Consider the following 17,403-nt stretch of genomic DNA (forward strand, 5'->3'; position numbering starts at 1 on the left):
GTTTTGGGACGTTAAACCCCACATATCAATCAATGCATGTAACCGGCATGCAAAAACCATCACGGAAAATTCTAAGAGCTCGTCAGATCGCATGAGGAACTGGCAACGGCGGCTTTCCGAGCTAGTGACGGCTCAAGAGCAGATAGAGGCAATGGTGGTGGCAAGTAAGTGCTTCAAGCTAACAGGGCGTCTTGTACACCATGGACAGCCGCGGGCCTCCCGTGCGAGATGCTCAATGGTTTCGAATGTGCGCCCGTAAAAAAATAGCCTGAATCTGGGATGACTCTGTTGAATGACACGAGCGACTGTCTTTTTCTGGGGCAGTCAGTGCTGCTCGGGGATGCAATTCTATAGCATCGTTCGGACGTACTCCAGCAAACTTTCATCCGGATGCTTGGTTCTCAGTTCGAGCTCATGATGGACTAGCTGCTCGTACTCAGGGCGCAGAAATTCCTCTTGGAAGTGCTTTTAAAAATCTTTCTATGCGGTGAAAAGCGATTGTAGCCTCCACCATCGTCCCGCGGCATCCCGTAAAGTCAACGGCAGGATTCGAACCATCACGTACGCTCCCGAGGCGCCAGTAGCTCTAGCATAGGTGTCTACTTCGTCTGGGAAGTCAGCTACCGATTTAGGGTCTTCGTAGCCCGCATACGTGGGCACCTCGACCAGTGGTCGGAGCTGTGGCTCACTAACCCTCTTTGGCTTCCCGACCAGACTGCTTACGCGGAACCGTGTTGCACAACTGAGCGACGTGACACGCTGAAATCTGTCTAGCTGCTGTGCCAGCAAGTGTTCCGCCGGCCAGAGAGATCAATCCTCCTTGTCGCCGGTAGGCAAGATCGTCCGCAAACAGAGCTGCTTTCCGTCTGCCTGCGCTAAGGGGAGAAAAAAAAAATACCGCGCAACAAGAACACACGCACAAAAAAAGTTCCTGCACACAAAACTTCGGCAACCAAAACCGCAGCCGTGCCATTCCAACGGGCGGGAGCAAAAACCACGTTGGGGGCCAGCTGTGGGTTTTGCTGCGTCCTGTCGTATATGGATAAAACAAGGACAACGGCTGGAGGCTGAACGTCAAAATAAACAGCAACATTTTTATTATCTTATCTAAATGCGGCATATGGCAGGGTAGGCCTAGGGACGAGACAGGTGCGCGGTGATAATGATCCTTTTTTCTCGGGCGGCGCAGAGGCTGGATCTTTTGAAGAGCGCAAGTGGGTGCACTGCGTGCCGCTACTGCGCAACACGTGGCTCTATCTTTTGATAGCCGATGCGCGTGCTTCCCACGCTCCTTAGTCCCGAAAGCCACTGACTAAAAAAGCCCGGGCATCGCACCTCATCCTCGTCAGCGCTTGGTTTTCGTTTTTTTTTTTGTTATCACGCATTGTGAAGCATGCTGCTTGTTGGACTCGACCAATGGTGTGGGTGGAAAAGGGGGTGCTGCGACGAAACGTCCCTCCCCTCTAATGATAAGCCTTGCTCACGTCGATGCTGGCTGGCCATGTCTTCTGTTCATAGTTTCCGAGATTCATATGTTCTAGATTGTCGCGAGTTCCTAAGTAAACGCGTACATCGCAGAGGAGGAGGAGGCGCGGAGGAGGCGGAGGAGAAGGCGGGTATGTCGCAGACGGTACTCCGGGGATTCCCGGGCCTGCCGTGCGAGGTGCGGCTCGAGTTCCAGCTGCCGCTGCCGCGCAACTTGGCGTGCACCCTGTGTCGCGCCGTGTGCCCGGTCATCTACCGAGCCGGCTGCTGCCACGCCTTCTGCGAGCGATGCAAGCAGGAGCTCATGCGCTCCAGGCCCGTGCTCCTGTGCCCCGTCGATGGTAACGAGACCTGGACCGAGAAGGTACGTGTACCTGACGTTGAGGCATGCAGTCATCAGGAAGTTTAACACGAACGCTCCATATGGTGTCCTAAAACTGATTGACGCTAGTGCTGCGTAGCTAGCTTATTGGGTTCTGTGACCCCGCCACAGATGTCTAGTGGCTGATGTTCTTGGCTGCTGACCCACAGGTCGCGGGATCGAATCCCGGCTGCGGCGGCTGCATTTTCGGTGGAGGCGAAAATGCTGTAGGCCCGTGTGGTCAGATTTGGGTGCACGTGAAATAAATTTCCGGAGCCCTCCACTACTCCACACTCTGATAAGCTTGCATATGGTGAATTTGGGACGTGAAATCCCACATATCAATAAAATCATCTTAGTGTTTTGTGGCCGAGATGTTATCCATGCATGCCAACTTACTGTCTGAGCATACCGGTATTATCTCGGCAACAGCACCCTGCGCTTCGAGGATCAGTCGAACTAGTCCAGGTCACGCATTGGAGCGTTTGTCTTAAGCTTGGCGATGACTGTACAGTATACCATTTTATGAAAGGGGATGCGCGAGCGCGTACATGGCCGGCGCTCTGCTGTGGCTGCCTAAAGCACCATCAGCCGACAGATAAAGAAAGCCATCCGCTTTCAGCGGCGTGGTGCCAGTTGCGAGACCAGAGTGGGAGCACAATCCAGCAGCGCCTGTCCATTGGTCATGACCTTGTTTCGTTTGCTAACAGATGATGCGAAAAGCGCACAAACTTTTTTTTACCTGTTGGTTGATGGTGCTGTAGGCAGCCTAAACAGAGCGTCGGCCACGCGCTTGCGTGTTCCCTTTTATAAAAGTTTACACTGTACACCTGAACACTACACAAGTAGCTAGTCAATCAAAAGTGATAGTCAAGCTGTGATAAAGCTGAAAGTTGTACGAGTTGGTTAACATCCACGGTGAACGCATTAACGCATATTCCATTGACGATGACGATTGTCCTTTGCCGATGTTGTGGAACTCACTGTATTTTCAGGTCTGATTGGCCGAAAAGCCTGCCAAAAGGCTGCCTCATTGATTCCAAATGCTTCCATTACATATTTTCACTACATGGCAGAATTTGAAAATTTTCGACCATGTCCTTCTCGATGAAAGGTCACATATTGTATCATATTAACTTCATATCAACTCTTATAATTGGAAGTATAACGTGCAAATCATGCCGTGTAGAATCTACTAATTCTGCTAGCATGGGAAAGTAAAACACATATCAGGGCTGAAAAACAACATATCTTTGGTATGTGTGTCACAGCCATCTAATAGGACGTTGGTACTGTTTTTCGGCATGAATATGCTTCGTTTGTGGCCTACACGATAGCTCGTGGTTTTGTAAAAAACAGTGCTACATGCTAAGTTCAAGGTTTAATCCAACTCCATAAAACGCTCTTTCGCCTGGTAACAATGGTCGAAAGAACAAAGATGGGTATGCTTAACAAGGTGAACACGACACTTTCACTTGAGGTTGTGCTGTAGTTTCTTTGTTTTGGCATCAAATCGCGTTGCTTCGCAGAAGGCGAAGGAATGCTGGCCACAGAGCACGTTATTCTCATCGGCATAAATTATTTCGCTGGTGAAACAGCGGAAGTAGTAGCACTGCGCGCACAAAGATCGAGCCACTTTCGCAAACTGCTTCAGACTTAATTCAAGTTGAAGATCCTGTCTAGCGAACCCGAGGTTGAAGAAGGCAACTGCACATGTGTAGCGGGCCTATTTGAAAGGTGCTAGCACTTTCACACTGCATTGCCACACTGTTACAGGCAAGGCCTTAACAGTTTTCGAGGTAACTACGCTGCAACTCATGCTGCCCATTGGGTCCTGTTATCCCATCAAAAGCTGGATAGGCATGCCATTCGCTTCATTACAGAACGGAGCTATGCCTGGGTCAGTGTATCTTGAGATAAGGCAATAAATTATAGTTTTGATTGCAACAGGAGTCCTTCTTTCTTTTCGTTCAGCGATTCATGTTATTAGATTTCTAATAAATAAGGTCGTGTCACTCGTGCGCTTCCGAACATTCCCTTGTTTGAGTTTGCAGCAGTTGATATTGAAAGCAGATAAATGCACATGCACGATACGAATGCACGCATATAATATTTATATGCACGAACATGTTTACACGAACGTGCAACACATGCACGAACATCATCGCGTGCATCTGTCTGCGGGTATATGTGAAATAAAAAAAATATGTTTGAAGGGAAGGATCACAACAGCTTAATTTGAGAATGAGTGGCACTATGACTTGCACAGAAAACAAGCGTATGCAAAAAAAGACAGTCACACATGGTAACGCAGCAAATTTTTTAAAGTGCCTGCTTTTATAAAAGAAAGTATATACTGCACTTACAAAAGCCCGAATATTGATATCAATGCACACACGCTAAATAATGGTCTACTTACTGAGGATCAGCAAGTCGTCGCAAGCAAACTTATTAGAACAAACTATACCATAGTGTCCGTCACCTTTTCAATGCTTAATTTTCTGATTTGTGTCATTCTCCGTCGTGCGTCGGCTGCATCCTTCGGGAAGTGATTGAACCATACGTTTCCATCTTTCCACCGGGATGGCACGCAATGCTGCACACTGCAATGGTCCTTAGACACTACGTTCTTCTTTTTCGGGCTCGCACGTGCGGCATGGCAAAAATAAAGGAAATATGTGCCAACTCCTCAGTGTGCACAGCGTGGTAACATAGCTCCTTTCAAGGTTGACCCTGTTAGCACCGTTTCCAGGCGCGGCCGCCAGGTGGCGAGCGCTCAGTTGGAGTGGCGAATCAGCATTGAAGGAGTACCTCTTTATTAATACTCGTACACATTTTATTACTGCTTAATAGTGAGACTGAGAGTACCGAACCGAAATCGTTTACACAGCACTGCATTTGTTTTTGCACACTGCAGATTGTTCCGGATGACACTGTGTGGAATTCGCTGAAGGACTTCACGGTGCTGTGCTCACAGAGCATCCATGGCTGCAGGTTCAGTGATACGGTTGCTGCATTCAAGGTGGGTCACTCGCACCAAAATTTTATTGCTTCCTACTACAACTCAATGTGCTTCCGTTAGCTGTTTCCTAGATCTTCATAAACCTCAAAATGTGAATCTAATGAGATATGCTGTGTCGAAGGCGTTGCACATGCCTTGTATCTCTGTCTCTTGTCTTCTTCAGCAAGCTTTTCTATACTGTGTTCTACCAATACTTCACACTTATATTTATGGTGACGTACAAGTGCAGCTTGCAGCCCGCCTGTAGTTCTCAGATGCTGTTTGATAGGCTCTATCCAGGACTCCTTTACCTGGACAGAATTTGTTGTGATAATCATGTGAAGTGTGGAGGCACCCAGATATAACAAGTTTTCTAAGAGTAATAACATAAATAAGCACAACGCTGTGAAATAAATCTCGTCGCTTTGGTTAGGAAGACTGAATCTGTGCAAAAGTTCATCACATCGATATTGTAGCACCATGTTCTTAATTATAAGGAAGAACTACATGGGCAAACGGAGAAGCATGCATCCTGTACTAAGAAAGTAGATAGTGAACAATAAGAAAGAACAGGTTAAATCAAGGCTTGTCCTAAAACAAATTGAATAAGAATAATCGAGATTAAATTTGTGATCAGGAGGAAGCCCTTGTGTGTACTGATGTTGCCGGACAGTTAAAGGACATGCGGTGAAGCTTGCTCATCACTGTCCAGGCTCTGTGATGATGACAAAGTGTTCAGTACTAATTTTGAGATATTCTTGAATAACTGCAGGCTGTTAGATGCATTTGTCTGAATTACACTGAAGTATGCTAGCTCCTGATGGTCACTTTTGGCTGTCCAGAACGCATTGTGAGCCAGTTTCTTAGCTTTTAAATACTGTTATGTGCGTGCACTTAACAGTATTTAGCACTATTTCTCAAGAAGAAGGTATATAACAGCTGCACCTTACTGGTGCTTACCTATGGAGCGGAAACCTGGAGAGTTACAAAGAGGGTGCTACATAACTTAAGAATGACGCAGTGAGTAATGGAAAGAAAAGTGATAGGTGTAACACTAAGGGACAAGAAGAGAGCAGAGTGTATCAGGGAACAAATGGGTGTTAAGGACATGATAGTCGAAATCAAGAAGAAGAAATGGTCATAGACAGGGCATGTAGTGTGAAGGCAAGATAACCGCTGGTCATTAAGGATCACAGACTTGATTTTAAGAGAAGGCAGGCCCAAAAAAGGCAGGCAGAAAGTTAGGTGGGCAGGTGAGATTAAAACGTTTGTGGGTAAAAAGTGGCAGCAGCAAGCACAGGAGTCAGTTGAGTGGAAGAACATGGGACAAGCCTTGTTCTGCAGTGGGCGTAGCAAGGCCGGTGCTGCTGCTGCTGCTGCTGATGATGATGATGACGTGCCTGCAAGGAGACGAAGAAAATGATCTCCTTGTCTTGCAATACGTAGAACCACATTCGTGACTGCCCCTACATGAAGAAGCGGTGCCCCCTGTGCGAGGAGGACGTGTTGTCCAAGGACCTGTTCAGCCACCTGGGCAGTGTGTGTGCCAAGAGGCCGCTCGCATGTGATCACTGTGGCCTCAACTTCCACAAAGAGCTGCTCAATGTACGTCTACCATGCTTTATGCTTCCTTGCTTATACGTTGCATGTTGCCTACATGTACTGGTCTGTAGAGGTAAACATGTACCAAATAAATGTGGAACACGGGTATCGCTAATGATCCTCAAACTAAAGCAGAGCAAGAAATATAGGACAAGAGAAACAGGAAGATAGGAGTGGCCCTCACTGCCGACTGGTTCATTACAAAACATATCATTACAAAGATATCGAATTTACACCTATGCAAGAAGCTTTCAAATCATCGAGGCCCAGAAGATTGAATTTCTAAGAGATAGACCTGCAAGCACTCTCTTTTGTTTTATATGACAAGGAAACTGACAAGGAAAGCATACGAATGAAACCTTTTCACCGGCAAATCATATGTTAACCATTGTCATTGTGTGCCCAAAGCTTTTCGCATCGATGCCCATTTGATATCTTTTCCTTCTTTTTTTCTCTTCTAAATTATAATGACGAGGGTTGATACATAGATAGATTTTTGTTTACGTTGTTCGCCGCTGTAAGGTTCAGTTCTCAGTTGGCGCTACATGTGCTTGTGTGTGTGCCTATACTATCCTGGTCTTATGCACCGTTTCCTCTACGATCATATTCAACCTACTAGCTGACAAGTTCACTCTATGCATTTAATTTTGTACCTTAAGCTACACTGGCTGAGGTTGAGCAGTTTCATGCGACTTATGTTGAGCAGTGCTGGGGCATAGTGGTGCACAGCTGGCACACAGGAGAAGGCCTGGAAGCTCCTGCTAACCCACAAGTGTCACTAGTGGGCTGGCACTTGACTCGCGTGAGCTCACTCACTAATTGATTTGTCTGTCTGTCTGTTTGGCCGTCTAGCAGTAAGCATGCTAAGCTACTCCTAGGCAACCAGGAATGCTAAGAATAATCAGCTGAACCTTAGCTCACACTATCTATATCCTGAAATAGCCGATCTAAGCTACAGATATCTTTTTTTTCCACATTCCTGGCCGTGACGATGTATTTAATGATTGGACACATGTTCTTTCTTTTTTTTCTGACCAGGACCACAAGGAACACTGTCCAGAAAAGCTCGTCATTTGCGAGTACTGTGGTGCAGATGGCTTGCTGCTGGGAGAGGTAGGTTATTATTCAACTGGTCCTAAATATCTTAAAATAGTTTTGGGCCTGGCTTGTGCAATGTTCTGTCATAAACACTGTCCTATTATTACAGATCCTACTGCCGTAAATCTTTAGGCAAATCGCCAATGAGTCAGCTTTCCAGCATGCTATGCATGTGGTGCGATAGTACTATAGGTGTAGTCGAGGCAGCATGGCATTCAAAAAGTGTCACCTCCACCCCCAAAACTTTTTAATGAACAATGAATACAAAGATGGCATGTATTCACGCACAGCTGCCCAAATCTTTCGATATCATCCACAAGCGCCGACTTTTTTATGCGTCAGCCCCGTACAACAGAGCCAAGTTGCAAACAGGGCGACAGTAAAAGCATGCCCACGAAGAATGCTCAGCTGGTCCCATCGTCTGTTTGGCTGTTCTTTCGTGAAAACGTCGCCCTGCATTAACTCACTTCAGACGAATAGGCGGCACATCTTGTTCGAATCTTATATTGTGAAGATCAATGAGCAACTGAAAAAATAAAATTCGCAGGTACGCCACATGCCCCCTCGCATGAGATAAGCTGACAAATGCGGATCGTCTGAAGTGAGTTGATGCATGGCGATTTTCTCAAAAAGCAACAGCCAGCGGAGTGTGCTTCGTGGCCATGTGCTTACTCTCGCTGTGTTTGCAATTTGGCTCTGACGTACTGCGCCCATGCACAAAAAAGTCGGCGCTCACGCACGATAGCTGAAGATTTGGGCGGCTGTGCATATAAACATGAACTTAAGGACTGGACTATGTTATCGCATTACTTATCAGCGTCAACCATGTGAAAAAGTGTAGCGGTGCGTCATCGTAATTTCCAATATCTTGCTAAGCGATGAATAGATTAGGAATCACGCATCCTCCACCGGGTAGTCTGGTAGCCACCTTTCAGGCACGCTGTTCTCTTTTCATCATTGCCAAGCAGTGCATGTTTGCTTGTTTTCGGGCTCAAGTCAGCCTAATAAATTACTTTTATTTTATTACAATCAGGGCCTGCCTCTCTACAGGTCTGTGCACTGGTCAGCATGCAGTCACTTATGATACCATGTACATTAATACGAAATTTACTGAAACTTTCGGTATGCCATTGAATAAATACAATATGTTTTTTTGTAGAACAGGTGCGCTTTTCGAATGTTTTCTCTATAGCCCGAACATCTTAAGGGCAAGTATGTGACTATAAGAATGGCACATAAAAAGGTTCATTAGGGTACTTGGTTAAATTAACCATTATTAACTAGTTTCTTGCCCTCTGTTGATATTGTATTTCTGCATCGCTTTTTTTAGTTGCCACTGCACTACGAGGAATGCGAGCTGAAGCCTTGGTGTTGCACAATGAAGGACTATGGATGTACATTCGAGGTAAGGCACTTTCAAGAACGACGCTGCTATTAAGTGAGTTTTTAAATTTTTTTCTATACTTTTGCATATTTTCATCTTTTTCATCTTTTTAATCTTTGTGTGTTTTTTGTATACGTAGCTTGACTTACCTGTATATTTCCTCTTGTGCACCATTTTGCACTGTTAATCTGATAGCATTAAAGAGCTCGCTTCGCAGAAATTCCAGTGTCATTGTCGGCGTCCTACTTGTAAGTGAAAGTTCACCAACTTATGTGTGACCAAAAAATAGAGAACGATGCAAATCAAATAAATAAAAAAACCCTGGAGCAGAGTCGAGCCAGAACCAAGGTTGTTGGTGTCCGAGTGAGGATCGAACCCAGGCCGTTTGCATGGCAAGCGGGTGTTTACCACGCGGCCATGCCTCTGCTTGAGAAAACAGTGAAAAGAACTTCCTCTGCTTGGAAATGCAGTGAAAAGTAGGTTTCATGCTTCACAAACAAATGCGTCCTGTATATATGCTTCACTATGCAACATGAAATACTGCAGTAATATTGCCTGGTCAAGCGTTCATTGCCAACAGGTATCAGATTATGGGATTATCATAATGGCTTCATGGTTGGAAGCCAGTACCCCTCTACAAAAGGCACACACGCTACTGCGCCTGTTCATGTAAGGCCATGCAGTGGGTGCATAGCAAATTCGAAAAAGTTTTATGCACTAAGTGTTTGAAGCACACACTACAAATAGGATGTCGCTATTGCATTCAACTCCAAAAGACAAAACTTTAGGGTTCCCTAATTTTTTTTCGTGAATATGCTGTGTTAAATCTCGCTAGAGCCCAATCATATGACTGCATTGTCTGTCAATAAATTAAAAATGTAACAAAAATATCAATTACAACAAATGATGCTTTGTAGAAGGAGAAAATACGGTGGTATACTTTATATTGTTCGGAATGTAATGCCACCATACAAGCACATTAGTTTCAGATAAAGAAGCGGTCAATGACTTTTGATTCACCACTTACACACATATTTTTGAGAAAATCCCATTTATAATGGTAGCAATGTGTATTCATGAGCTTACTATTATTACATCTTGGATGTCGGCTGAACAAAATTTGGTTTCTTCTTTCAGGTTAGGCAAAAAAAGTGGGCACTTATATTGACAAAGAAAAAAAAAAAACTCTGAAATCACAATTAATAATTGCAAGGTCAAAAACTAACATGCAAGTTCCTTAAACAAAGCAAAAGAAAACTTGAGTGCTGTTTGAATCAGGTAAACCATTAAACTTAATTGGAAGGGCTTAGGTTCAAGACAAACTGCAAACTGGTTGCCGATGCTTTCATTTTTGTGTTGTTTCTATGATTAGACGTTCACAATGTATCCACAAAAAAGTATGTTTCTGCATTACTCACCATATATTTACGCATGTGTCACTTGAAAGAGCCGGGCATCTTTTTTTTTAGACTCGAATAAGGGGAATGTCTTCCACGCAATACCGGAAAAGAAATGCCTTAGGTGAAACTGATATTACTGGAGATGTCAAGAGTGCATGTCTATGTTAATCTGTATGCCTGTAATGGTTTATACACACAGAACTAAAAGAATAGACTCCTGTAGCATTAAGAAAAAATGTCAATGCTTCTTTTTAAAGCATAATGATACTTGATTTTTATTGTCACTTGGAGCCAGTTTTCACCGTCAAAAACATTCACGCATGATATCAATCAGGGCAGCTTGTGCCGAATCGCATCGGAAACCTTCAGTAACCTCATTTATGACTGCTCTAGTCCGACTGTGTCTTAAGTTTATTTTCACCTTCTGCTATTGCCTGCTATAATGCTGGGCTGAACGGTCACTCATGTGTAAAAATTGATGTGTTTCACAGAATGATAATATCTCTGATGACAGACAGCCTTACTGGTTGGTGTCATTGTATTGTGTCATTGGCTTCACTGGTTATGTATTAGTTCAATGCATAGTTCGCTTCTGTCAGTTCAATCACTGTGTAACCACGCGGTAATGAAATGTTTAGCTCAAGTTCAGACATATTTAGGTAAGGTTATGTTGTAAAATTGTTTTCTGCGTCTTCTAGGGCTTAGGTCTTCACCTAATGGCTCTATAATATGCCTCTGGATGTTTAAAAGATGTATTGTTTTAGCAGACCATACGCTACATGAATCGCATGCTGGGCTGTTTTGTTCATACTCATTTGTCACATTTCTTGGTCGTTTTGTGAAATGCGTTTCTAAATACAGGATCTAGTAATGTATCTGTTTCTGCAAGAGTATGCGACGTGCTCTTGATTTTGGAGTTTTCTTTGGAAGACTGTGGTGTCCACATTGCCATGCTTAGTACCGCAATGAGGGTGGGTCTATTACTACAGGGGTGAGTCTATTACAGAGGGTGGGTCTATTATTACATATTTTAATCTACAACGTGTGTATATGAACTGACTCGTTTAAGCAGTTAGTGCTTCATTGTGTGCATTATGCAACATTTCAAGGTTGGAACAACAAATTTTTAGGCATTTTTTGTACCACATGCATATCGCTGTGCTTGCAAACTTTTTTGTAGGGTCCCAGGAAAAGTCTGTTGGAGCACCTGACATTTGAAGATCATATCCATATTATCGTGACCCACTTCAAGGAGCTTTCTGTTGTGAATAAGGTAGGTTCCAAATAGTTTATAGTTCCTAAAACGTTTTATTGTCTGTAAAACTGTTGTAAAAAAGGGCTTTAGGTGTATTAGCAGGGGCAGGTATGTTGTGAGTGTATAGTCTACATTTCGGGTTTTCTGCCACGTGTACGTTATATGCCTTAAAAAAACGTCAAGTATCCGCGTGCTTCAATTACATTGTCGTAGAAAGACAGTAGTCTTTCGCTGACCGTACTACGTTAGTCCTGGTCTCACTGCAGACACCCGCGATGCTGTTCTTGTACCATTTCTGTCCTGCCAGGTGGCAGCACCAGTTCTTCGAAAGATGGCTTTTTTGTGCATAACATCAAATTTTCAGTGCAGAAACACTATGGTCTTTAGAATTGCGTATCCATGTATTTTGTAGGAATGGAAGACGCAACTTAATACTTGGGTATTGATGTTGTTCCTCAGATATGTGTAATATTTGCTTTTTGATTGACAATGTTCACAAGTACAAATGTAGCTTTCTCTTCAATATGGTTGGGCATTGAGAAAGTGGTTAAGCATTGACCGGGTGGCTGAATCATGTGACAGGCAGAAAGACAGACAGACCAAAACTTCTGTGTTAGGTACCCCAAAAAAAGGCTATTGTTTTTAAAATTAGATAATGTTGTTGTAGTAATGTTGTTGATAGTGGTTAAAATGGCAGAGGTGTGCTAAATTGTCATTCGCTGCTATAACTATATGACTAAATGTTAATATTTGAAGCTTTTAACTTTAGCTTACATTATTCACCTAATATGAGAGTTGACCACCTTAGATTGATGTTTGATTGCATCTATTGTTTTACAGGAACAACAAGACGAGATAGGACATCTGAACGTGCAGCTTGATGCACTTACAAAAGCTGTGAAGGTAAGCATTTACTTAACAAAGCCACTAACGCTTGAAGGACCAGAGTGGGTGCTAGTTGCTTGTAGATAGTTTACACTTGCCACGTGCTGTTTGAACACGAAGAAACACACACAGAAAGCACAGGTAGAACAGAACACGAGCGTTGTGTTTTTTTTGTTCAAACAGTGTGTCACAAATGTCAACTATCGTCGCTTGTTGCATATGTGTTATTGAGGGTGTTGAGCATCTTGTCAAAATTTTTACACTGCATCATTCAGAAACTGAATTCAATATATAGAAGCCTTTTATGACTGTGATGGTGGAATCCAGTGAAGTCAGCAGCTGAACCTATGCGTCCTGTGGCAAGGACTTCGCATAGCCCGTGTGTTCTCACTTCAGGACGAGTACATGATTTTTATATTCTCGCTCTTCTTCTTCCGAGCGACTGACATGCGTTTGTCCCATAGCGAGACCGCAAGGTAGCTGCTGACAACTGCCAATACGGTACTTTCCAGGTGTCCTACATCAGTTATCTGTGTTGTGAAAGTGTAGCATATTGTGCAGAGTTACGCACACTTTATAAAAAGGGAAATTGCCGAAGAGTGTCAAAGTCCTGCAAAAATCTCCAAATATTTTTAATGCAATGGGTACTTGTATATTTTTCAATATTTCATACATTTTGCTCTGTCACATCTTGATTCGTGCTGCAGCTCTAGAGACCATTAAAGACACTTCCTTCTTGACTATGCTTAGAGTTTAGCATGTAGTTTATGAATGTGGCGTGATTCATTGTCACAGAGGAATACTTTATAGCTAATATTTCTCATTGAGGAACTAACGCTTTGTTTTGACTAAAATAAAAGACACCAGCACAGGGGTGTCATTAACATAAGGTGTTTATGCTTGTTATAAATAAGTTTAAAAAGAAAAAAATGGCAAATTATTATTTCACATTTCAGGAAGGCAACAGGAGGGTGTCCACAACACTTCAAACCATAAGCAGGGCACTGCATGTGAGTATTTTTTTATTCACTTCATTTTGGCATGGTTGATTGCAGAACAATGAGTATTGCTAAGTATAACACATAGTGCAGAAGCTTTCCAACTAACACGCCCAAACCCCCCTGAGCACAATAGAACCAGCATGCCATATGCATGTGGCAAATTATCTCTATAATATCTCACAATGTGACAGGATATTTGTAAGAGAAACAAAAGGGAATTTGCTTTATTTTAGCACAATTGTCTTAAGTGGGTGAATTTAGGGCCTAGAAATTTACAAAACTTTTTCAGTATGGATTTCTTATGGAAGTCCATACTGAAATGTCCACATGAATTTTCTGGTATTCATACTGAAAAATAAGTATGAATCTTTAGGATTCGTAATGAGAAAACTTCAGTGCTTTATTACAAAAATCTATTCGTAGTTCTTACTGAGGAATTTATATGGATCTTTTAGTGTCTGTACTGATAAATTCATATAGATTTTTTATGAGTGTACATATAAACTTTTCAATTAAAAAAGCTTGCTACTTGAGCCAAAATTTACCTTAGTTCAGCAAAAAAATTTTTTCTCAGACATGGATGAAAATTACGTTGTAACTCTGGAGTCTGTACTCGGCTGCAATTCTTACTTTTCATGCGCTATGTATGTCAGCTGTGAAACACAGCTAAATATAGCGTCCTGATGTATTGTGCAGAATATTTAGCCTTGCTTTTTATTTGAAGGCCTAAATTAATGAGCGTTACACTTTTTCGATTGAGAAAAAAAAAATAGGTGGACACACCCGCCTTTCAATAATATATATTACTTATCATCTTGAAGGCAATCACATTGTATTTATAAGTAACAAAATTTTAGAGTATATTTATTTTTCACTTGCAAAGAACGACACATGACTCCTCATGTATGCTTTGATTCAAACCAAGACAAAATGCCTAGCTTGTAATGAACTCATTACAGCTGAAGGCGTTCTACCGTAAGTGTGAGAATAAATGGCTGGCATGACATTTTAAGACGATATATGTATGTAGTCTGCATTGTCTTAATGCCTAGAGTAACTCAGAACTTCAGCTGAATGCAAACAAAAGTTCATCTTGTTGTATAAAGGTTCACACTGTGTTGCAGCTCTGAAAAAATGCATGAATCTGAAGTTTATTGTATCAAAATATAGCGTATCTGGTCATTTTGTGCTTGGTGTATAAAATATAGTGGGAGGAATCTAAGTTCGTGTGCGAGGAATGTACTCTCGATAATTAATGTATGAACATTCATAGGGCATTTTATTCAAAATAAGGGATTACTAGAACTGTTAGGTAATAAAAACTATCAGCCTGTTTATGTAAAAATGTGAAATTGAGCATGAATATGCATACAAGGCTATCTTTTACGTCAATTCTCATGATTATATTCATGACCAAGCTATAACATTGTGAGATCATGTTCTCTAAAATACAGAATTAAGTTACAATTATTATAGATATGCAAAGTGAACATTTTAACCTATTTTTTGACTCTTTTATATTTTACAGCATCGAATAAGTGCAAGTAGACTGAGAATGCTTTCTCTAATTTTATGTCTTCAAAAAGCTTTTCTGAAATCATTGATGTATACTTTATTTTTATTTTATTTTGTAAAATATTTGCCATTCGTTTCAGGCACAGCAGGAAGAAAACCGCAAGCTAAAAGCAAAGCTGGATGATCTGTCAAGGATGATAGAGGTACAGCTTTTTACTTGTCTTCAAAATATTAAGCACACATTTAATATTAGCGTTCTAATGTAACTATTTTCTAGTGAATGTCAGTAGCCCCGCCATGGTGGTCTAGTGGCTGAGGCACTTGGCTGCTGACCGGCAGGTCGCGGGATCGAAGCCCGGCTGCGGTGGCTGCATTTCCGATGGAGCTGGAAATGTTGTAGGCCTGTGTGCTCATATTTGGTTGCATGTTAAAGAACCCCAGGTGGTCGAAATTTCCAGAGCCCTTCACTACGGCATCTTTCATACTCATATGGTGGTTTTCGGATGTTAACCCCGCATATCAATCAATCAATCAATCAATCAATCAATCAATCAATCAATCAATCAATCAATCAATCAATCAATCAATCAATAATTTTTAGGGATATACCATGCATCTTTTATTTGGGACATTCATGATGTACACACAGAGCAGTAAATAGCATCTCTAGAAGAGTAGGAATATGCCAAGAAAGGTAGGAGATCTGCATAAAAAAGTCACAGCATGCATATAAGTATTAGGTGAAGCTTTCACAAAATTCAGAATAAACCACCTTCACCTACACCTGATACATGCAGTTGCCCATAATTTGAAACTGTGCAGCATTTTACCACAAGAAATATTTCATCTTTATCCACACGATGGCCACGATTGTAATGTGATGCAATTTGCATATCTTTTCACAATGTCTCTCTTAAAACACCCTGAAATGCGGCAATTGTGTCAGGTGTACGCACATAGCGAGGTGTATTGAAAGAGGTGACACGGGAACAAAAGCATATGCATATGAATCTGTTTGAGGAGAGAGCAATGACATTTGGCATTTGCTAAAGCAACAGAATAATAATAATATCTGGGTTTTTACATCCCAAAACCACGACGTGAATATGACAGACGTAGTGTAGGGCTCTGAAAATTTGGCCATCTGATGTTCTTTAACGCGCGCTGACAATGGGTGGTACATGAACCCCAACCTTTTCGCCTCCGCTGAAATGCGATCGTCGTGGCCGGGATCAAACTAATACCTATTGTGTACCAGTGGGACAAACCTATCCTAAGGAGACAGAGACTAAACATATTCACTTACATTACTAAACAATATGTAGATTGTTTGCCTGTGTCTCAATGATAAGAAATTCAGCAAAATGACGACGTTCATGCAGTCAGAAATTACTGGCACGCTAATGGCTAGTGTGACTGACAGTCAAGTATGGACGTATGTCAAAGTGGTAATGTTGCCTAGTCGGTGATGCATAGTTCAGTGAGCAACAACACAATGCACATAAAAAAGTGGCAGAGGCATATTGAAAACTTGACATGCGTTGTGATCTCAGTGTTCAAAGATATGAATTCAGAGATATGAACTGCTATGTAAAGTGTCGACAAAAGCAGGGAATAAAGAAAAAAAAATATCATAGCTCTGTGGAAGAAGACCTGCATGCCACAGACACAAACTGGGTTCGATCCTCACTCAGACCCGTGAAGTTTCATTGCCTATTTTATTTGCATCTTCATCAATTTTCCTGTCATAATATATCTCACTGTCAATGATGCTGATGCCGGAATTTATGCGAAACAAGCTCATCAGCACCATCACATTCAAAAATGAAAGAACAATAGTATAGCTCAAAACAGTAGAACTAGCTCGAAAGGAAAGCTGATTTAGAAAACATGCCATCACACTTAAAGCAGTGCATAATAGTTTTGTTCTCCAGTATATAGTCAACCCTTATGTAATCTAAAACACAGTAAATTTTAACTTAGGTTGTAGCCTAACTGGTAGCCATATGCTCTCTGGTCGCAGCAAAAGACGATCCACCCTATACCAAGTTCAAAGATGGATGGTACCACGACAACGCACCATAGGATACCAGGGGTGAGTAATTGGGCAATTTGTTTAATTGCTGTTATATTGTTACATAAGTGTTGGTGCCAGTGTCAACTAAAGGACGCTTCTAGCCACAGAAGTTGAAGTGCCTCAAGCTCAGAACCGATAGTGTCGCACTTGCCTGAGGGCTTATGAAACTTAAACTGCAGCTGTACGCGTATCATTTTGGTAAAAGTGGTGGGTGCATTTCTACAGAAGTTGGAGCTGGATCTCCGCAGCAGACGTCACATAGGTTCCGCTGCTATGGCTAACAGCAGTTTACCGGCGGCTCAGGCACTACTGGAATACGTGATGCCTCCGCTATGTAAC

At 42.3% G+C, this 17,403-nt stretch overlaps 1 protein-coding gene across 6 annotated transcripts in view; it reads left to right on the forward strand.

The window, feature by feature from the left end:
- The first annotated feature begins 1,509 nt into the window (after nt 1–1,509).
- The window catches only part of LOC119165318 (TNF receptor-associated factor 5), a 45,659-nt gene continuing 29,765 nt past the window's right edge, over nt 1,510–17,403 (forward strand). For 2 of the 6 annotated variants that reach the window (XM_075871519.1, XM_075871517.1), the window contains exons 1-10: nt 1,512–1,849; nt 4,764–4,868; nt 6,294–6,452; nt 7,488–7,562; nt 8,878–8,952; nt 11,512–11,604; nt 12,427–12,489; nt 13,428–13,481; nt 15,128–15,190; nt 17,011–17,082. In XM_075871519.1, the coding sequence (XP_075727634.1) occupies nt 1,619–1,849; nt 4,764–4,868; nt 6,294–6,452; nt 7,488–7,562; nt 8,878–8,952; nt 11,512–11,604; nt 12,427–12,489; nt 13,428–13,481; nt 15,128–15,190; nt 17,011–17,082 (990 nt within the window). In that variant the 5' untranslated portion in view covers nt 1,512–1,618. Of the gene's footprint in view, nt 1,850–4,763; nt 4,869–6,293; nt 6,453–7,487; nt 7,563–8,877; nt 8,953–11,511; nt 11,605–12,426; nt 12,490–13,427; nt 13,482–15,127; nt 15,191–17,010; nt 17,083–17,403 lie in introns of all 6 variants that reach the window. The other 4 variants (XM_075871518.1, XM_037417499.2, XM_075871515.1 and 1 more) reach the window with 3 other exon arrangements.

This window comes from Rhipicephalus microplus, chromosome 8 (genome assembly GCF_043290135.1).
Source record: "Rhipicephalus microplus isolate Deutch F79 chromosome 8, USDA_Rmic, whole genome shotgun sequence".
NCBI lineage: Eukaryota > Metazoa > Arthropoda > Arachnida > Ixodida > Ixodidae > Rhipicephalus > Rhipicephalus microplus.